The sequence below is a fragment of the Tachyglossus aculeatus genome, chromosome 5, assembly GCF_015852505.1.
Source record: "Tachyglossus aculeatus isolate mTacAcu1 chromosome 5, mTacAcu1.pri, whole genome shotgun sequence".
In the NCBI taxonomy this organism is placed as follows: Eukaryota; Metazoa; Chordata; class Mammalia; order Monotremata; family Tachyglossidae; genus Tachyglossus; species Tachyglossus aculeatus.
Window position 1 is genome coordinate 36933689 of NC_052070.1, and position 19037 is coordinate 36952725.

The 19037-nt window shown below is 54.7% G+C and overlaps 1 protein-coding gene across 1 annotated transcript in view; it reads left to right on the plus strand.

Annotated features, from left to right (window-relative positions):
* The first annotated feature begins 863 nt into the window (after nt 1-863).
* HSPG2 (heparan sulfate proteoglycan 2) overlaps nt 864-19037 on the plus strand; it is a 116973-nt gene continuing 98799 nt past the window's right edge. Inside the window, 1 exon segment of the mRNA XM_038746153.1 lies at nt 864-940. Within this exon segment, the coding sequence (XP_038602081.1) occupies nt 872-940 (69 nt within the window). The 5' untranslated portion in view covers nt 864-871.

Sequence of the window (19037 nt, forward strand, 5' to 3'; positions counted from 1 at the left end):
CAAGTGCCTAGTCCAGTGCTCTGCACACAGTAAGTGCTCACTAAATAGAAGTGAATGAATGGACAGAGATGGGGGGACACACAGAGGCAGACAGACAGAGTTCCAAGCCCAGGCTCTTTCCACTGAGCCCCACTGCTTCTCATCCTTCCCAAGCGCCTAGCCCAGTGCTCTGCACACAGTAAGTGCTCAATAAATAGGAGTGAATGAATGGACAGAGATGGGGGGACACACAGAGGCAGACAGACAGACTCCCAAGCCCAGGCTCTTTCCACTGAGCCCCGCTGCTTCTCATCCTTCCCAAGCGCCTAGTCCAGTGCTCTGCACACAGTAAGTGCTCAATAAATAGGAGTGAATGAATGGACGGGGATGGGGGGGGACACACAGAGGCAGACAGACAGATTCCCAAGCACAAGCTCTTTCCACTGAGCCCCACTGCTTCTCATCCTTCCCAAGCGCCTAGTCCAGTACTCTGCACACATAAGTGCTCAATAAATAGGAGTTAACGATGGACAGGGATGGGGGAGGGGGGGGGGACACAGAGGCAGACAGACAGACTCCCAAGCTCAGGCTCTTTCCACTGAGCCCCACTGCTTCTCATCCTTCCCAAGCGCCTAGTCCAGTGCTCTGCACACAGTAAGCGCTCAGTAAATAGGATTGAAGGAACGAGTGAATGAATGGGCAGGGCTGGGGGGGGGGACCCCCAGAGACAGACAGACAGACAAAGGGCCCAGTGGTCTTTGGCCTGGGCTAAGGGGGCGGGCCGAAGGGGCGGGCCACGGAGGCGGGGTTCAGGACTGGCCACCCCGAGCCGAGCTGAGCCGAGCCGAGCCGAGCCCCGCAGAAGACGGCCAGTCCTGGCCGGGCCGGAGCCATGGGACCCCCGGGGGTTTGGACACTGTGCCTAGCGCTGCGGCTGCTGCTCCTGGGCCAGCTCCTCGCCGTAAGTGGGCCCCACGCCGCCCAAACTTGGAAACTTGGGCGGTCGGGAAAAGTTGGGCAGCGCGGTTGGGGGCCGGGGGGCTTGGTGCCCAGCCTGCCAGGGCCCCTGGGCGTGGCTGCCCTCTGCTCCCCCAAAGGGCCGGCTGTTGGGGGGGCCACCGGGCAGGGCTGCCAGCTGGCCCGGGCCCAAGGGCCGAGCGAGGGGCACAGCCCCCCCGGGCCACGTTGGCCAGAGGGCCTCGGGGTCACTGGGAGCCCCCCGTGGGACAACCTGATCACCTTGTAACCTCCCCAGCGCTTAGAACAGTGCTTTGCACAGAGTAAGCGCTTCATAAGTGCCATCATTATTAGTATTATTATTATTCATTCATTCCATCGTATGTATGGAGCGCTTACTATGTGCAGAGCGCTTAGAAAGGGCAATTCGGCAGGGGACTTAAGCCCCTGCCACCCACCCCACGGGCAAGGCCTGCCCCCAGGAGAGCAGAGCCGGGGCACCCTGCCCCGCCCAGGCTGTGGGCGACCTGTGGGCAAGCCCCGGTTGCCCCTCCCCTGGGCACCTCGACTGGATAGAGCAGACTGGGAGCCCGTTGTTGGGTCGGGACTGTCTCTATCTGCTGCCCATTTGTGCTTCCCAAGCGCTTAGTCCAGTGCTCTGCACACAGCAAGCGCTCAGTAAATACGATTGAATGAATGAATGAATCAGAAGCTCGTGGGTTCCAGTCCCGGCTCTGCCACGTGTCTGCTGGGTGACCCTGGGTAAGTCACTTCACTTCTCCGGGCCTCAGTTACCGCATCAGTAAAATGGGGATTGAGAGTGTGAGCTCCATGTGGGACAATGGGCCCACTCTTCTAGGCTGTGAGCCCACTGTTGGGTAGGGACTGTCTCTACATGTTGCCAGCTTGTACTTCCCAAGCGCTTAGTACAGTGCTCTGCACACAGTAAGCACTCATTAAATACGATTGATTGATAAGGATTGTGTCCAACCTGATTTGCTTGTATCCATCCCAGTGCCTGGCACATAGCACTTAACAAATACCATTACTGTTATTATTATTATTGTTCCCGACTGGGGTAGTGCCCAAAGAGGGGGTCCCAGGCGGCGGCGGCCAGGGTCGACCGTGATTCTGAAGGCCGCTCTTCCACAGGGACTTCGGGCTGACCCAAATGCCCGGAAGTCCTTCCCTGCCGAGGTCAGGATGAACCCAGAGAGCCCAAGGGGAGGGAGATTAATTTATTCATTCAATCGTATTTATTGAGCGCTTAGTGTGTGCAGAGCACTGTACTAAGCGCTAGAGATGAAGGGCCCACCTTGGGGCTGCTTCTCTGATCAGTGGGCACTAACTGCCCCTATCTAAAACCTGCCCCCTGCCCCCCCGCTCGGCCCCACAGTGCCCGCAATCTGAGCTGAGGGCCTTGGGCCTAAATCTTTCCGACTGCCCACAAGTGTTTACCCAGGAACTGATTCTCTCTCCACAACTGACTTCATTCCTTCAGCTCCCCAGGCTCCCTCTCTCCTCTAACCTCCTGAACCACTCTTTTACCCCCCACCCTCCTGGTGACGGGTCAAGACCACCCTCCCCCCCACTCCCTCTACAGGCCCCCTTCCCACCTTGGGGAAGGAGCCCCGCTGGACTGCATCATTCATTCAGTCGTATTTATTGAGCGCTTACTGTCTGCAGAACACCGTACTAAGCGTTTGGGAAGTAGAAGTTGGCAACATATAGAGATGGTCCCTACCCAACAACGGGCTCACAGTCTACCCACTCAGAGATAGCCCTCCTCCTGTAGTCGGCCAGCCCCTCCCCACCCATCCGTGGGCTCCAGCCTCTCTCTGCCCGCTCCTCTTTCCCTCCCCTGCTGCTGGAACCTGGAGTCCCCTTCCAACAAAGTCGGGGCCAGAGTTCAGGCTGTACAGAGATGGGCAGGGCTGCTCTGAGGCTTTGGCTCGGGATGCTCCCAGAATCCCATAGGGCCGCCGCACATCTCTCCCCTCAACTCCGACCTGCCTTCCAGCCCCACGGTTCTCTCCTTCTCCCCAGATCCCGTCACCGTTCTGCTGGTCTCCAGGCCTCCCTCCCCTTATTCCCTGAAGAAGACTCTCCTGAGCTCAACAGGGCTCCCAGTTGGGGCCCAGCCCCATCCCTCTTCCTGCCAATGAGCAGGCTGACCCGGGGAGGACTCGGTGGGGTGCGGCTGGAGAGAAGTACCATTTTATGGTATTTATTAAGCGCTTATTTTGTGCCAGGCATTGTACTAAATGCTGGGATAGATACAAGCTAATCAGATTGGACACAGTCCATGTGCCCCTTAGGGCGCATAGTTTTAATCCCCATTTTACAAGTAAGGTAACTGAGGCACAGCGAAGTGACTTGCCCAAGGTCACCTAACAGGCAAGTGGCAGAGCGGAGATTAGAACCCAGGTCGTCAGATTTCAAGGCCCATGCTTTATCCAGTAGGCCATGCCGTTTCCTATGCTTCCTCTCATGTGGGAAACGGGGGGCTGACCTAATTGTTCCAAAGGTTACAAGGGGGAGGGGGAGTCGATGAGATCCCCAGGCTTCCAGACCCTCATGTTTCGTGGTTCAGCCGTGGAAGGTGGAGTGGGCGGGGGGCGAATGCTGCAGTCCTAAACCCGTCCTAACTGTGCTCCACTTCTGGGTATGGCTCTGTGCCTCCAAGCTCGGCCCCTCCTTTCTGTTGGTGGTTTCTGCTGCCCGTTCCGGCTCTGCACATCTGGAAGCCGCCCATCTGGGAGGAGTGTCACCCGGGGATTTGGGAGTGTGGAGGCAGGGAGGCAGATAGGACGCTCTCTAGGCCGAGACAGAGCCCCCCGGCCCCCGGCGGCCATGCCCCCGTGGGCCGGGGCTTGGCACCAGGCCATGTATCCGGGAGAGAGGGCTTCTTCCCCTTCCTGATGCTGGCCTGGGCTTGTTCTCCAACAGGGACTCCTTAGCCAGGGCAGGTCGGGATCTGCGCTGCGTTCTCCCCGTCCGGGTGCGGGGGCCAGGGACGGGGAGAGGAGGAGGATGAGGAGGACAAGGAGGAGGAGGAGGAGGCCTGTTTAAGGCCACCTCGTACCCCCCCCGGCCCAAACCCAGGGGGTCAAAACCAATCCCAGGTCTCTGAATGTGGATGGGGAAGACAGGAAGGGAGGGGGGTGTTTAGGATTTTCGCCAAGGGGCCTGGAACCTGAGGGGACCAGTTGGGGCTCCAAGGGCTTGCGGTTTGGGCCAGACTGGCACGGTTTGTTCGGTCTCTGACACACACACGCACACACACACCAGAGGCAGAGAGATTCCCCTGCCCAGCCCCAGGGCATGCATTTTTGCCTAGACTGAGACAGGGAAGGAAAATGTGGCTGGCGTTGGTCTAAGTCCCTTGGAAGAACAGGCTGGCAAGCACTGGGGTGGTGCGGGGGGGGGGGGCATTCCCTGCCCCTCCAGTAATCCGGATGGCATTGCCCTTTCCAGTGGGGAGGGGGAGCTGTCAGTCAATCAATCAATGGTATTTACTGAGACCATCCTGCGGGCAGAGTACTGTACTAAGCGCTTGGGAAAGTAACGTACAACAGCGATGGTGCTGTCTGTCTGCTCCTCACGGCTCCTAATTCAGGTGGAGGGAGGCCAACCCAAGGGTAATAATAATAATAATAATGGTGCTTACTATGTGCAAAGCACTGTTCTAAGCACTGGGGGGGATACAGTGTGATCAGGTTGTCCCACGTGGGGCTCACAGTCAATCCCCATTTTACGGATGAGGGAACTGAGGCTCAGAGAAGTTAAGTGACTTGCCCAAGGGCACAGCACACATGTGGCGGAGCCGGGATTCGAACCCATGACCTCTGACCCCAAAGCCCGTGCTCTTTCCACTGAGCCATGCTGCTTTTAGTACCACAGGTTTGTGGGGCTGGGGCTTGAGGCGTTGCCGCCAGGGGTATCCCTGCCATGTCCCGACCGCTGCTCTTCTGCTGCTCTCCCAAGAAAACCTGAGATGCTAACGACTGCCCCATCTGCAGCTTCCCGCTGCCTTTTCTCTGGGACGCCAACACCAGCCTGTCCCAATACCTCAGGAGGATCTCTGGGATGCTATTGTTATATCTTACTCTCCCGAGCACTTAATACAGTTATCTGCACACAGTAAGCGCTTAATAAATATGGCACAATTGACTGACTCTGTACCTATCCTCCATCACAAGCCACTTAGCAGACCATCTTAGGAGGACGTCCTGTCTCATTCATTCATTCAATCGTATTTATTGAGCGCTTACTGTATGCAGAGCACTTGGGAAGTCCAAGTTGGCAACATATAGAGATGGTCCCTACCCAACAGTGGGCTCACAGTCTAGAAGGGGGAGACAGAGAACAAAACAAAACATATTAACAAAGTAAAATAAATAGAATAAATATGTACAAATAAAATAAATAAATAGAGTAATACGCACAAACATATAGACATATATGCAGGTGCTGTGGGGAGGGGAAGGAGGTAAGGCGGGGGGATGGGGAGGGGGAGGAGGGGGAGAGGAAGGAGGGGCTCAGTCTGGGGCTGATTTTGGGTAAGATTGCTCAGTCTTAGAAATACTTGGGTATAGAAGCCGCCCCTCTGGTCCCGTCCCCCCTCCCCCACCACCTTCTCTTTCCTCCCCCATTCCCTTCTCCGTCACACCCTCCATGACTTTTCCGGGTGGCATCAGGATGGGAGCATAATACAGGCTATTGACCCAAGGGAGGTTTGAACAGCCTTGAGTGACCTCGTCCAGGATGATGAGCAACTCTCCTGCTAGCCGGCTTGCGGGAGGGTGGTTCTCCAGGATCTCTAACTGGGGCTTGATTTCCAGGGAGGCCTTAGTTTTGACTTCCAGGGCTAGAAACCCTCCTGTTTGCTTGCTGTTTGTTGGGGGAAACTGCCTGGTTGACTTGTGCAGACCCCTTGTATAGGTATTTGTAATTTTACAGCCCTTACTATGTGTTAAGCACTGTGCTAAGTGCTGGAATAGATAATAATAACAATAATAATAATAATAATGGCATTTGTTAAGAACTTACTATATGCAGAGCACTGTTCTAAGCGCTGGGGAGGTTACAAGATGATCAGGTTGTCCCATGTGGGGCTCACAGTCATAATCCCCATTTTACAGATAAGGTAACAGAGGCATAGAGAAGTGAAGTGACTTAACCAGTCACACAGCTGACAAGTGGCGGAGACGGGATTAGAACCCATGACTTCTGACTCCCAAGCCTGTGCTCTTTCCGCTGAGCCAGCTGCTCCTCTAAGATACAAGATCGATCAGACACAGTCCCTGTCCCACACGAGGCTCACTGTCTAAGGGGAAGGGAGAACAACAAGTTGTTGCCAACCTGTACTTCCCAAGAGCTTAGTACAGTGCTCTGCACACAGTAAGCGCTCAATAAATACGATTAAATGAATGAATGAGAACAGTTATTTCATACTCATTTTACAATTGAGAAAACTGAGACTCCAAGAAGTGAAGTGACTTGCCCAAGATCATACAGCTGGGAGGTGATAGAGCCAGGATTAGAATCCAGATTCCCCAACTCCTAGGTCCAGGCTCTTTTCTTAGCCTTTAGACTGTAGATTCATTGTGTTCAGGGAACATGTCTACCAACTCTGCTATAATGTACTCTTCCAAGAGCTTAGTACAGTGCTCTGGCCACAGTTAATGCTCAATAAATATGATTGATCAATTGATTACCCTCTGCCATGTCCCCTATCTGTAATTTATTTCATTGTCTATCTCCCCCTCAAGACTGTAAGCTCCTTGTGGTTAGGGATCATATCTACCAACTCTATTGTACTGTATTCTCCCAAGCACTTAGTAGTGGATAGAGCACGGGCCTGGGATAGTCAGAAGGGCTTGGGTTCTAATCCTGGCTCCGCTGCATGTATGCTGTGTGACCTTAGGCAAGTCACTTCACTTCATTGTGCTTCAGGGATTAAGATTGTGAGCCCCATATGGGACAGGGACTGTGTCATCATCATCATCATCATCAATCGTATTTATTGAGCGCTTACTATGTGCAGAGCACTGTACTGTTGTAAGTGTCCAACCTGATTACCTTGTATCTACCCCAGTGCTTAGAACAGTACTTGGCAAATAGTAAGTGCTTAACAAGTACCACTGTTAGCCCGTTGTTAGGTAGGGACTGTCTTTATATGTTGCCAATTGTACTTCCCGAGCAGTTAGTACAGTGCTCTGCACACAGTAAGCGCTCAATAAATACGATTGATTGAATGAATAATAATAATAACAATAATAATAATAATAAGTGCTCTGCCCACAGAAAGTGCTCAATGAATGCCACTATTGATTTCCACTAGGCCCATGACCCTTCTCAGGAGTAGCAGGGGAAGTGGGGCAGTGGTCAGTCCAGTGCCGGGTAAGACAGAGGCAGCAGGAGGGATTAGATTCCCCAGGTGTTGGAGGCCAGGAGACACTTAGGGATAACAAGCAAGCAACCAACCAATAGCATTACTTAGTGCAGAGCACTATTCTGAACGCTTAGGAGAATACAGTCGAGTACTCTCGAGCCCGCCCTCATCTTCTAGCCACACCCAAGCCACTCTTTGGGTTGCAGGAACCACAGCTGGCAGACCAAGGTGTGAGGATTTCTGACTCTTCTAGTCCAAAGCCCAGGTGGGAGAAAGGCAGACTGGGTGATGGCAGCCCCTTGGAGGGAAGGGTCCCCACCCCCTCCCCTTGCACCGCATTCCCTATAACATCAGTTTCCTCGCTAACCTCCCTGCCTCCTGTCTCTCCCTGCTCCAGTCCATACTTCACTCTGCTGCCCGGATCATTTTTCTACAAAACCATTCAGTCCACGTTTCCCCACTCCTCATGAACCTTCAGAGGTTGCCCATCCACCTTTACGTGAAACAAAACCTCCCTACCTTGAGCTTTAAAGCATTCAATTATCTTCCCCCATTCCCCCCGCCCCGTTACCTTGCTGATTTCCTACTATTACCCATTCATTCATTCAATCGTATTTATTGAGCGCTTACTGTGTGCAGAGCACTGTACTAAGCGCTTGAAACAATATATGAGGATGGCATTTGTTAAGCACTTACTATGTGCCAAGCACTGTTCTAAGCGCTGGATAATAATGATGGCATTTATTAAGCGTTTACTATGTGTAAAGCACTGTTATAAGCGCTGATGATCAGGTTGTCCCACGTGGGGCTCACAGTCTTAATCCCCATTTTACAGATGAGGTAAATTGAGGCCCAGAGAAATGAAGTGACTTGCCCAAAGTCACCCAGCCGACAAGTGGCGGAGCTGGGATTTGAACCCATGACCTCTGACTCCCAAGCCCGGGCTCTTTCCACTGAGCCACGCTACCCAGCACAGTCCTCGCTCCACACTTCGCTCCTCGAATGCAAACCTACTCATTGTACCTCGATTTTGTCTATCTCACCACCTATCCCTTGCCCATGTCTTCCCCCTTCATATCTGACAGATCACCACTCTCCCCATGTTCAAAACCCTTCTACAATCACCTCCAAGAGGCCTTCCCTGACTAAGCCCCCAGTTCCCCTACTCTCTCTCCCTTCTTTGTCATCCTTGCACTTGCATTTGTACCCTTTAAACACTTGATATTCACCCCACCCTCAGCCCCTCAGCACTTATATACCTATCCGTAATTTATTTTAATGATTGTTTGCCCCTTTAGAGTGTAAACTCTTTGTTGGCAAGGAACAGATCTACCAACTCTGTTATATTGGACTTTCCCAGGTGCTTAGTGAAGTGTTCTACACCCTGCAAGCACTCCATAAAGACCACTGAGTGATTATTAATCAGCTGTGTGACCTTGGGCCAGTCATTTGACTTCTCTGGGCCTCAGATTCCTCATCTGTAAAAAGATGATAAAACCCCTGTTCTCCCGTTAGACTGTGGACAGGAATCGTGTTTACTCTGCTTATCCTGTATCTACCCCAGTGCTTAACACAGCGCTTGGCATATTGCAAGCGCTGAACAAGTCCAACAGTTACGACTTCCCACCCCGGGCTCAGTGTGCAGCTGTTGGACTGAGCAGGGCAGGAGAGGCGCTGGGAAATCTTTTTTATTCCCCCTTTCTTTCGGGCTTCTCGCCTCTGCTTGCCGTTCACTTCCCCTCCCCCTTCCAGCCCTTGAGCAGAGAGGAGAGGGTCGTGGTGGTGGCGGGGTGGGGGGGGGGGGGGGGGGGGGGGCGGGGGGGGGATAGGTCGCAGCTCTTGGAGAAGGGGCAGGAATGCGCCTGAGAGGCGTGTGAGCCATGGCCCCCTGCCCTGTAGGCCTCCCAGCCCTTGCCCGCCGGTCAGCGGACGCGTGGCCTGCAGTGGCCAGAGTGGAGCTGACAGAAACCCAGAAATATGTGTGGAACTTAAAAGCCGGGAGCAGAGCTATCCCAGGCGAGGCAGACCGGAGCCTGCCCCGGTGGCGTCTCTGCCCTCGCCAAGAGCGGCATCGAGAAGGGGAGGGCTGGAGGGGGGCGAGCCGAGGGGGCCAGGAGGATCCTGGGCTTTGAAGCCGGCTAGAGGAACAAGGGAAGGCTTTCAGGGATGGGGCGGCTCTCTGTCCCTAGGCCCCCTCCGTCCCTGGTCCAAGCCCGTCTCCCTTCTAGGGGCAGCGCGAGTTGGGCCTCAGAGGGCAGTCCTCCTGGCCTGGCACCCATTCTTCAGACTCTCCCCATCTGTGGCTGGGGAGATGGCGAGGTGTGGCCCGCGCCGGCCGGCCGGGATGACTCTCCACTGGGGCTCAGCAAAGTGGCCGGGGCACGGAGACTCCACGTCTGGTGGAGGGTGGCACTAAGGAGGGGACAGCAGAATGCTTCTGCAGAACGCCTTCTGCGGTTTGTGCTCCAGGCGGCCTCTACGGTATCTTTCTCTTCGAACCTTTCAGTGGCACTTCATAAAAATAATGGTGGTATTTGTTAAGCGCTTACTATGTGCCAGACACTATACTGAGCACTGCGGTAGATACAAGCAGAAGCAGCGTGGCTCAGTGGAAAAAGCCTGGGCTTTGAAGTCAGAGGTTGTGGGTTCAAATCCCAGCTCCACCAATTGTCAGCTGTGTGACTTTGGGCAAGTCACTTCACTTCTCTGGGCCTCGGTTACCTCATCTGTAAAATAGGGATTAAGACTGGGAACCCCACGTGGGACAACCTGATCAACTTGTGTTCCCCCAGTGCTTAGAACAGTGCCTTGCACATAGTAAGTGCTTAACAAATGCCATCATTATTATTATTATTATTATTATTATTATTAAAGTGACTTGCCCAAGGTCACACAGCAGAAAAGTGGTGGAGCTGGGATTAGAACCCATGACCTTCCAACTCCCAGGCCCGTGCTCTATCCACCATGCCATGCTGCTTCCCCAAAACCTTCTCACTGTGTCCCTCCCCCTGCTCTACGTCCTACCACCTGGATGCAGAAATGGCTTTCCAGGCCCAGAGTGGAGCAGATGCTTCCCCCCTCACCTCCCAACTCTCGGACCCATATCCGGTTGCCCCGTGGTCGGTCCTTGTGGCCGCCCTCCGACCGGCTATGCTGCTCGGCCCTGAAGTGAGTAGGCGGTGTCCCTTCAACCCCGGGCTGGTTTCTCCTTGTGGCTACTGTGCCCCCCTCCCATCCCAGCTGGACAATACAGCTCATTCTCATCGGCGTCTTCCTGGCCGGCGAAACACCCGGGGTGTGGCCTGGGAATGGTCCCGGCTCTGGGATCAGAATCCCCTTCCAGATGTGTGCAGCTGGTCCTCTTTAGTCAGCAACCATTTGTGTAACCAGAGGTTTCCCATGGGTGGGTCTGTCAGTGGGGGGCCGGGGGAGGGAGAGATGCTTGCTTGGCCACTAAGACGCCCCCGACTTTCCCCCCTATGTCTGTCCTCCTGTAACGTCTTCGGCGGACACAGCTGCCCGGATGCCGAGTTGGTGGGGCGGAAGCTGTCCGCTAGTGCTGGAGCTTGGTGACCCCTGAGGGCAAATCTGTGTTTGCCTCGACGCTCACGGGAACAACTCTGACTGTGTCAGTTACCCAGCAGTCAGTGGCGAGAAGGCCCAGGGCCTGTGGTCAAACAAGGGGAAAGGAAATATTGGTGCCTTCTGCTCCTCCTCCCCTTCTTCTGTTTCCCTCCCACTCTCCAGCGCTGCCCACCAGGCTTACCCTGGGGCAGAGGAGGGCAGGGAGAGACTGGCCCCAGGGTGAAGGGGCAGCCTGCTTTCTACCATTGCTGCCAATGATAATAATGATAACTGTGGGTGGTTTGGGTAGATGCAAGACAGTCAGATTGGACACGGGCCCTGTCCCACATGGGGCACTCAGTCCTAGTAGGAGGAAGAATAGGTATTTTAATGCCCATTTAATAGAAGACGTTCGGTGACTTGTCCAACGTCACCCAGGAAAATGGTAGAGCTGGGATGATAACCCAGGCCTCCCAACTTCCAGGTCTGGGCTTCTTCCACTAGGCCACTCTGCTTTTAAACTCACTTAGGGTGGGAGTTGGGGCCACCAGGGGCTGTGCCCAGCGGGCCCTCCTCAGAGGTGGAGGGGGGGCTGCTTGTGGGCAGAAGACTGTTACCCAACTTCAGGGTACAGCTGGCAGGACTTGTTTCCCCTGAGCTCATCCTTCCTCGCACCCCCTTCCGCCTCTCAGTTGTTGGGGTCTTCTTGAGTCCCTCCATCTCCCCCGCAGGCGGCTCTCCTAATCCAATCTCTGGCGTCCCAGGCTTTCTGGAGAAACTCCACATCTCCCAGACCTCTTCTCCACCGGGAGGTTCTCCCCGCTTTCCTTTCCAAGTCTGTCTGTCTGCCTCTCCCCTTCCTGCTTTCGTACCAGCCTGAGTCATCCTTTGCCTCCCCTCCAATGTTTCCAGTTTTAACATCCTTTCTGATATGACTCCTGCCCCTCCGTTGCCTAGTTGTGCTGGCCGAGCCAGCTCCTTTAATCTTTCCTCATCAATCACCGTCTTTATGGCCTTTAGCGAGTTCTGCCCCTCTCCTCCTCCTCCTCTTCCTCCCATCCCGGCTGACTTAGAACACCAAGCAGGAGCCGGGCACCCGTCTGGGCTGTGTGGAGGCCTTGGCCAGTGGGCCCACAGCCTGCCGCGGGGTAGAGCCTCTTTCCTGCCTCTCCACCCTGCAGGCCCGGTTTGACCTCCCCTCTGGGCCCCTTCCCATCCTGGAGCCCCGACTTGCCTTCCTGGGAACTGGGTTTGGCCCAGAGCCCTGACATCAATCTCAACTAAAAGCTTGGCCTGCTCTCTCCCCATTGTCCCCGCCCTGGGCTGGGGGAGGGACCCCAGTGTCAGCTCCCTGGTCGGCATCATTGTTCTGTTGGGGATCAGGAAGCTAGAAGGGTCCGCTGTTGGACTCATTAACGCCAAAGAAAGAATCAGAGGAAATGATGGGGGGTCCGGCGGTGACATCTCTGACCACCTCCCCATTCGCAGACCGTGCACGTCCGGCCCTGCCCCACCTCTCTCAGAGAATTCCTGGAGCCTTATCCTGGGTCCATTTTGGGTGCCTTGGGCCCAATCCCAGGTCCCTCTGAGAGTCCAGGGATTTGGACCTTGCCCCAACTCAGCCACTACTTGTGCTTCATTTTCCCTAATGGTAAAATGAGTTTAACGATCCCCTTCTTGCCCCACCCGCTGGAGGAAAGGGCTCAGAGTGGTAAGGGGACAAGGCTAAGGTAATGGGGTGTGGGTTTGGGGAAGGGGAGACACCAGAGAGAGGGACTGCCAGGAGAGAAGAGCACACCTACCCCGCAAACAGGGCTGGGGATTTTAACCAGCGCTTAGAACAGTGCTTTGCACATAGTAAGCGCTTAATAAATGCTATTAAAAATAAACCAAGGTATTTGGGGGCTGTGGGGATGGAGACTGGGAAATCAGGTCTGGGGATTGGGAGGGCTAAGAGACCCAATCCTGCCCTAATAATAATAATAATAATGATGGCATTTGTTAAGCGCTTACTATGTGCAAAGCACTGTTCTAAGAGCTGGGGAGATACAAGGTGATCAAGTTGTCCCACATGGGGCTCAAAGTCTTCATCCCCATTTTACAGATGAAGCAACTGAGGCCCAGAGAAGTGAAGTGATTTGCCCAAAGTCACACAGCTGACTAGTGGTGGAGCCGGGATTAGATTATCCCTAGGCCCAGGGATATCTAGGGTTAATCAGGGATACTCAGGGATGCCCAGGGATACCCTCAATGCCTTCAGGCTGGGTATCTTTGGAGGTTCTAGGAGCTCTGGCACCTGAGGGTTCAACTGAAGTGGCCCTGCACCAACAGAGATGATGGGTTGATTGAAGTATGCTTTGCTGGCTAGACTGTCCTTGGCCTTCCATCCCTTAGTTCTCTGCAGCCTCTCCCAGCTGTTGGGGTTGTGTGTGTGGGGTGTGTGTGTGTGTGTTTCTTTCTCATTAGGGTGTGACCCCGACTGTGAGCAATGGGAGAGATTGCTGATTTTTTTACGTGACAGTAGTTTTCTCCTGGCAGCTGCTCTTTTGAGAGAGCAGAGAAATGACTGTGCCTCTCCACTGCTACACATTCATTCATTCATTCAATCGTATTTATTATTATTAATAATAATAATGGCATTTGTTAAGCGCTTACTATGTGCAAAGCACTGTTCTAAGCACTGGGGGGGATACAAGGTGATCAGGTTGTCCCACGTGGGGCTCACAGTCATGATCCCCATTTTACAGATGAGGTAACTGAGTCTCAGAAATTAAGTGACTTGCCCAAGGTCACACAGCAGACATGTGGTGGAGCCAGGATTCGAACCCATGACCTCTGACTCCAAAGCCCGTGCTCTTTCCACTGAGCCACGCTGCTTCTCAATAATAATGGTGGCATTTGTTAAGCGCTTACTATGTGCAAAGCACTGTTCTAAGTGCTGGGGGGGGATACAAGGTGATCAGGTTGTCACAGGCTCACAGTCTTAATCCCCATTTTACAGATGAGGTAACAGAGGCTCAGAGAAGTTAAGTGACTTGCCCAAGGTCACACAGCAGAAATGTGGCGGAGCCGGGATTCAAACCCATGACCTCTGACTCCAAAGCCCGTGCTCTTTCCACTGAGTCATGCTCCTTCTCTGAGCGCTTACTATGTGCAGAACACTGTACTAAGCACTTGGGAAGTGCAAGTCAGCAACACATAGAGACGGTCCCGACCCAACAATGGGCTCACAGTCTAGAAGGGGGAGACAGACAACAAAACAAAACATGTAGACACGTGTCAGAATCACACATCACAAGCGCATACACACACACACACACACACACACACACAATTGCTGCTGCATGGAGAGACGGAAAGAGTTAAAGGGTGAACTCAAGGACAGTCTCCCCCTCCTTGGAGGAGGGGAAACTGGGGAGGTCAAGGAAAGGAATTTTGATAAGATCTAAGATCTCTGAGCTCAGGAATCAAAGCTTTTGGTTTCACCTCAGCAGCTGGAGGGAATTCTCTAGATGGGAGGTAAGAGGGGGGGTCTCGGAAATGGTGGAGGGAAGGAACTTGCATTCACGCAAGCATGCACTGAGGAAAGGAACTTGCACTCACACAAGCATGCATTGGGGAAAGGAACTTGCACTCATGCAAGCATGCGCGTAAGGGAACCTGAGATCAGGGATTAGATCACGCTCTGGGCCACTCTCCACCCTGAAGTCTCCCCAGCTCCCTCCTTGCCTGCTTTGAGCTGCCTTGCCCTCTCACCCCCCTCATCCCTACCCCTCATCTGACAGAATGGCACATCATCACGCTGAGGGGCAGCGTGGCTCAGTGGAAAGAGCCCTGGCTTTGGAGTGAGAGGTCATGGGTTCAAATCCCGGCTCCGCCACTTGGCAGCTGGGTGACTTTGGGCAAGTCACTTAACTTCTCTGTGCCTCAGTTCCCTCATCTGTAAAATGGGGATGAAGACTGTGAGCCCCACGTGAGACAACCTGATCACCTTGTAACCTCCCCAGCTCTTAGAACAGGGCTTTGTACATAGTAAGTGCTTAATAAATGCCATCATTATTATTATTATCTCACCCCTTGCCCCCTCAATTCCCCCTCCCCCACTTTCCACCTTCCCCTCCCTCCCTTCCTCCCATCCTCTGCCTGATCCCATGGGAGGCCAGCCTGCCCCTTCCCCACCTCTGGTCACCCACTTGTCCCTGGGTCTTCTGCACCTACAAGGCTGGATCCCTGTCCCTAGCCATATCCAGGGTTTGCTATGGCCTCATGTCCCCCTGGAGAGGGAAGGGGTCTGCAGCTGAGGCCCTAGTTGGGAAGACTTCCTTGGGGGGTGGGGAGAGAGTTCCCGGTTGAGAGGAATGGATCTGATTTGTGGAGGGGATGGGCAGAATACCAGATGACAACCACTTCCTGGTTCCACTGAGCCCGAGTGACCAACCCTCTGCTTTTAAGCTGGTTGGCCCCCAGCCCGCTCCGCACGGGGTCCTGGAGAATTTCTGTTTCTTATTGTCAGTGCCCGGCCTCCAGCCGCCGAGTCCCATGGCTCGGAGGTGGTACCCAGGGAATCAGGGAGGGGAGGTGCCCTGGCTTTGGGGTGAGGGGGCTAGTCAAGGCCCCCCACCCCGGACATCCCCCAGATGTGGCGATTGAGAACTCTTTCGTTCCACCCCTGGCATGACACCGCCTGTGTGACACACCAGTGTCTCGGTGTTGGTGCAGGCAACTCGGGCCACCCTAGCTGTCTGTCCAGTGGACAAGCAGCCTAAGAGTCACTCACCTGTCTCCTGCTCTGCCCCCGGATTTAGGGTACTGCCCAAGGGAGCACCAAGCGGCTGAGATCTGATCTGTGGGGAGTGGGCAGAACTTGGAGTTAGGACCCTGGTGAGGCTTATTTGGTTCCCCTGGTCGACCGGATGGAGCTGCTTGGGAACTCCCATGGGGCTGAGCCTAAGACGGGCCAGCGGGCTAATCATTACCAGGCCGGCTCTTCTGCGGGCGACCTCAACCCACACACCCTTCCAGCTGCCTAACAACTGGTTGCACTGGAGGTATTTAAATGCTACATGGGGTGTTCGCCCTGCAGTCTGACATTCCCGCTCCAGTGAGGGAGGAAGAGGAGGAGGAGAGGGTGGGAGAAGGCGCCGAGGAGGCTGGGCTTTGACTCTGGAAGGGGGCACCGGGCGGGGGTAATTGGTCCAAATGAAACAGGAGCAACCCTACCATCGCCATCCCAGGCGTTCGCGGGCAAAGCATCAAAAACGAGCCGGGGCCACACCCCAGCCCCCAATGATTCAGTCCCGTCCTCTGAATGTCCAGTCCCACACGAATGTGGGGGGCAAAGTCTAGGGCCGGAGGGAGGCTGACCACGAGCCAGTCGGCGTTGGGTGAGAGGGACGGAACTGGCTCTGAGCTGGGGGTCAGAGCTGGGCCCGTGGGCTAGCAGGGAACCACCTCCGCCTCAGATGGCACTATGAATTTGTGAGGCTTCGCTGGCTCGGGGAACCCCCTGGGGCAGACCTTCTTTCCCCCGTGCACCCCCACCATACCCCCTTTTCCCTTGGCAGCACAGGGACCTGTTGGAGCAGGGGTGGGGGGAGAGGGGGTTACGGTGGGGCTGGGAGCAATGGGGGAGATTGCTGATTTTGATAATGTGACGGTAGTTTTCTCCCAGCAGCTGCTATTTTGGGAGAGAGCAGAGAAGGAACCGTGCTTAAATTAGGCAATGTTGATCTGGGAAGAATGTGTTAAGCAGTTAGGACTGAAACCCGGTGGGGGGGTGGGGGGGCACAGAATAGTCACTTCACTCGTATAAAATTAAACTCCACTCCAGAAAAAGCAAGAGTGGAGATGCGGGCGAAGGCTTTATAAGGAGATGAAGGGTGGGAGGTGCCCTGGGCGGGCGGGTCTGCCAGGCAGGGAGGCTGGGGGGTGGAGGGTTGTGTCTCAAGGCAGCTTACAGTGGAGAGGGCAGGGGGGCTGGGCCAGAGCAGACAGTGGCTGCCTTCTCTTGCCCCTGGGTTTCCACTGTGGCCCAGTGGGGCAGGGTTGGGTGAGGTGAGGCCAGTCTCTTCTCAGCTCCCTTTCCCTGCTGACTGGGCTGAAGGAAGAGGCCTGGATTTCTGTGGAAGTGTGGACTCCTTTGGCTGTTCCTGCTGGTGGTGGTGGTGGTAGCGGAGGTGGGGGTGGCTGTAAAATGGAGAGAGGATGGGGGAGTGGGGATAGAAGGCTGTTGATTTTCCCACCAAGCAGCTCTGTTTGGCTAGAATGTCCAACAAAGAGTTGACCTAAGCAGGATCCTTTTGGTCCCCCCCTCAAATGGACCTTGGGGGAGAGGGAGAGAGTGCACGTGCACATGCATACATCCACCCTCCTGGTCCTGGCAGAAAAATTGGGAGGTTGGGGGTGCAGTATGGAGGCCAGAGACACACCCAACTCTGCCCTCAAGAGGGTGGGCTGTGGGGAGCTGGCAGGACCCCATTTCTGTGGGGCTGGTGTAAGTTCACCAGATCAGCCAGGGGGGGTGTCTGGGCTGGCAGACAGTGGGCAGAGTCCAGCTGGGGCGCGGGGGAGATCGGGGGTTGGCCACAGTGACAGAAGTGCTTCCTGGGGAGTCCTGAGGGTCCCGGCTCTCCATGTGCCCCCCTATAGACTGTAAGTCTCCTCTAGACTGTAAGTTCATTGAGGAAGGGAACAGGCCTACCAACTCTGTTGAATTGTACTCTCCCAAGCACTTAATTCAGTGCTCTACACACAGTAAGTGCTCAATAAGTACAAGTTGTTGCCAACTTGTACTTCCCAAGCACTTAGTACAGTGCTCTGCACACAGTAAGTGCTCAATAAATACAATTGGATGAATAAATGAATGAATAAATATCATTGATTGATTTGTCCATCAGACAAAGTTCTCTGCAGCTTGCCCAAGAGGTCCCCACTCGTCCCCGGATCTACCCATCTGTCAGAGTCATGTGTAGGCAGGGAGGGCCCGGTTTTAGCCTTGCCCCCTTCCCACTCCTCCCCTCTATCTCCTGCCCCGCTGGCAGTGTTGGGGGAGAGATTTCCCTCCCAGCCCCTGGTATGTCTCTGGTCTGTCTCTGGCTGGTCCCTGACCCTCCCCGCAACCTGCACCTCACTCATATCAGTTGGAGACTACTGGCCCCAGCATCTCCTCCTGGCCAAACATCCATCTGCCCCGATTGGCTCCTAGAGCAGAGATGGAGCAGCGGCATGGGGAAATGCCTTTCGGATGGGGTACTGTCTCCGAGGAGGGGCTGGCAGGGAGCACTGTCAGGAGACACTGTTAGGCAGCCCTTGCTATGACTGCTTCTGGTGCAGATCACTGGAACCCACCTGTGACTCACCTGGAGCCAGGATTCCAGGGAAGATGGCTGTTCATCAGTTTTCAGTTCAGTGGTCTGCCCCCTGTGCCTGTGTGTGTTGTTGGGGAGGTGGGAGAGAAAAAGAGAGAGAGTGTGTGGGGGGCAGGGAATGGTAGCAAAGTTATTATTCTTGGAGGACATCAGAGGCCACCCCCTACTTCAGGGTGGTGGGGTTTCAGAGAGAGAGAGAGAAAGAGAGAGAGAGAGTGTGGAGGGCAGGGAATGGTGGCCAAGTTATTATTCTTGGAGGACATCAGAGGCCACCCCCTACTCAGGGTGGTGGGGTTTGAGAGAGACAGAGAGCGAGAGAGTGTGTGTGTGTATATGGGGCAGGGAATGGTGGCAAAGTTATTATTCTTGGAGGACATCAGAGGCCACCTCCTACTCCAGGGTGGCGGGGTTTCATGCCAAAGGCAGGAGAAGCTGGGTCCTGTGGGGCAGGGAGAGCTGGGTGCTATGGCTGGAGCTGTCAGGAGGGCACCCCGTCTGTTTTTAGCAGTTCAATATGTGGCCCAGTGGGTGGCAGTGAACTCTTCTGGAGCTTCTGGTGGCAGCAGTAGAGTGTTCTGCACACAGTAAGCGCTCAATAAATACAGTTGACAGACTGAGCAGTCTCTTGCTTCCCCTCCCTCGGCGCTCACATGCCTGCTCCCCTGCCTGGCCCTGGGCTTAGTGGGCAGCCGCCCACCCGGACCACAGCGGGAGCCAAGTGCCAGAGTGCTGGGTGTAGGTGGGATTGTGTCGCTGCTGCTGGGGGAGCCGAC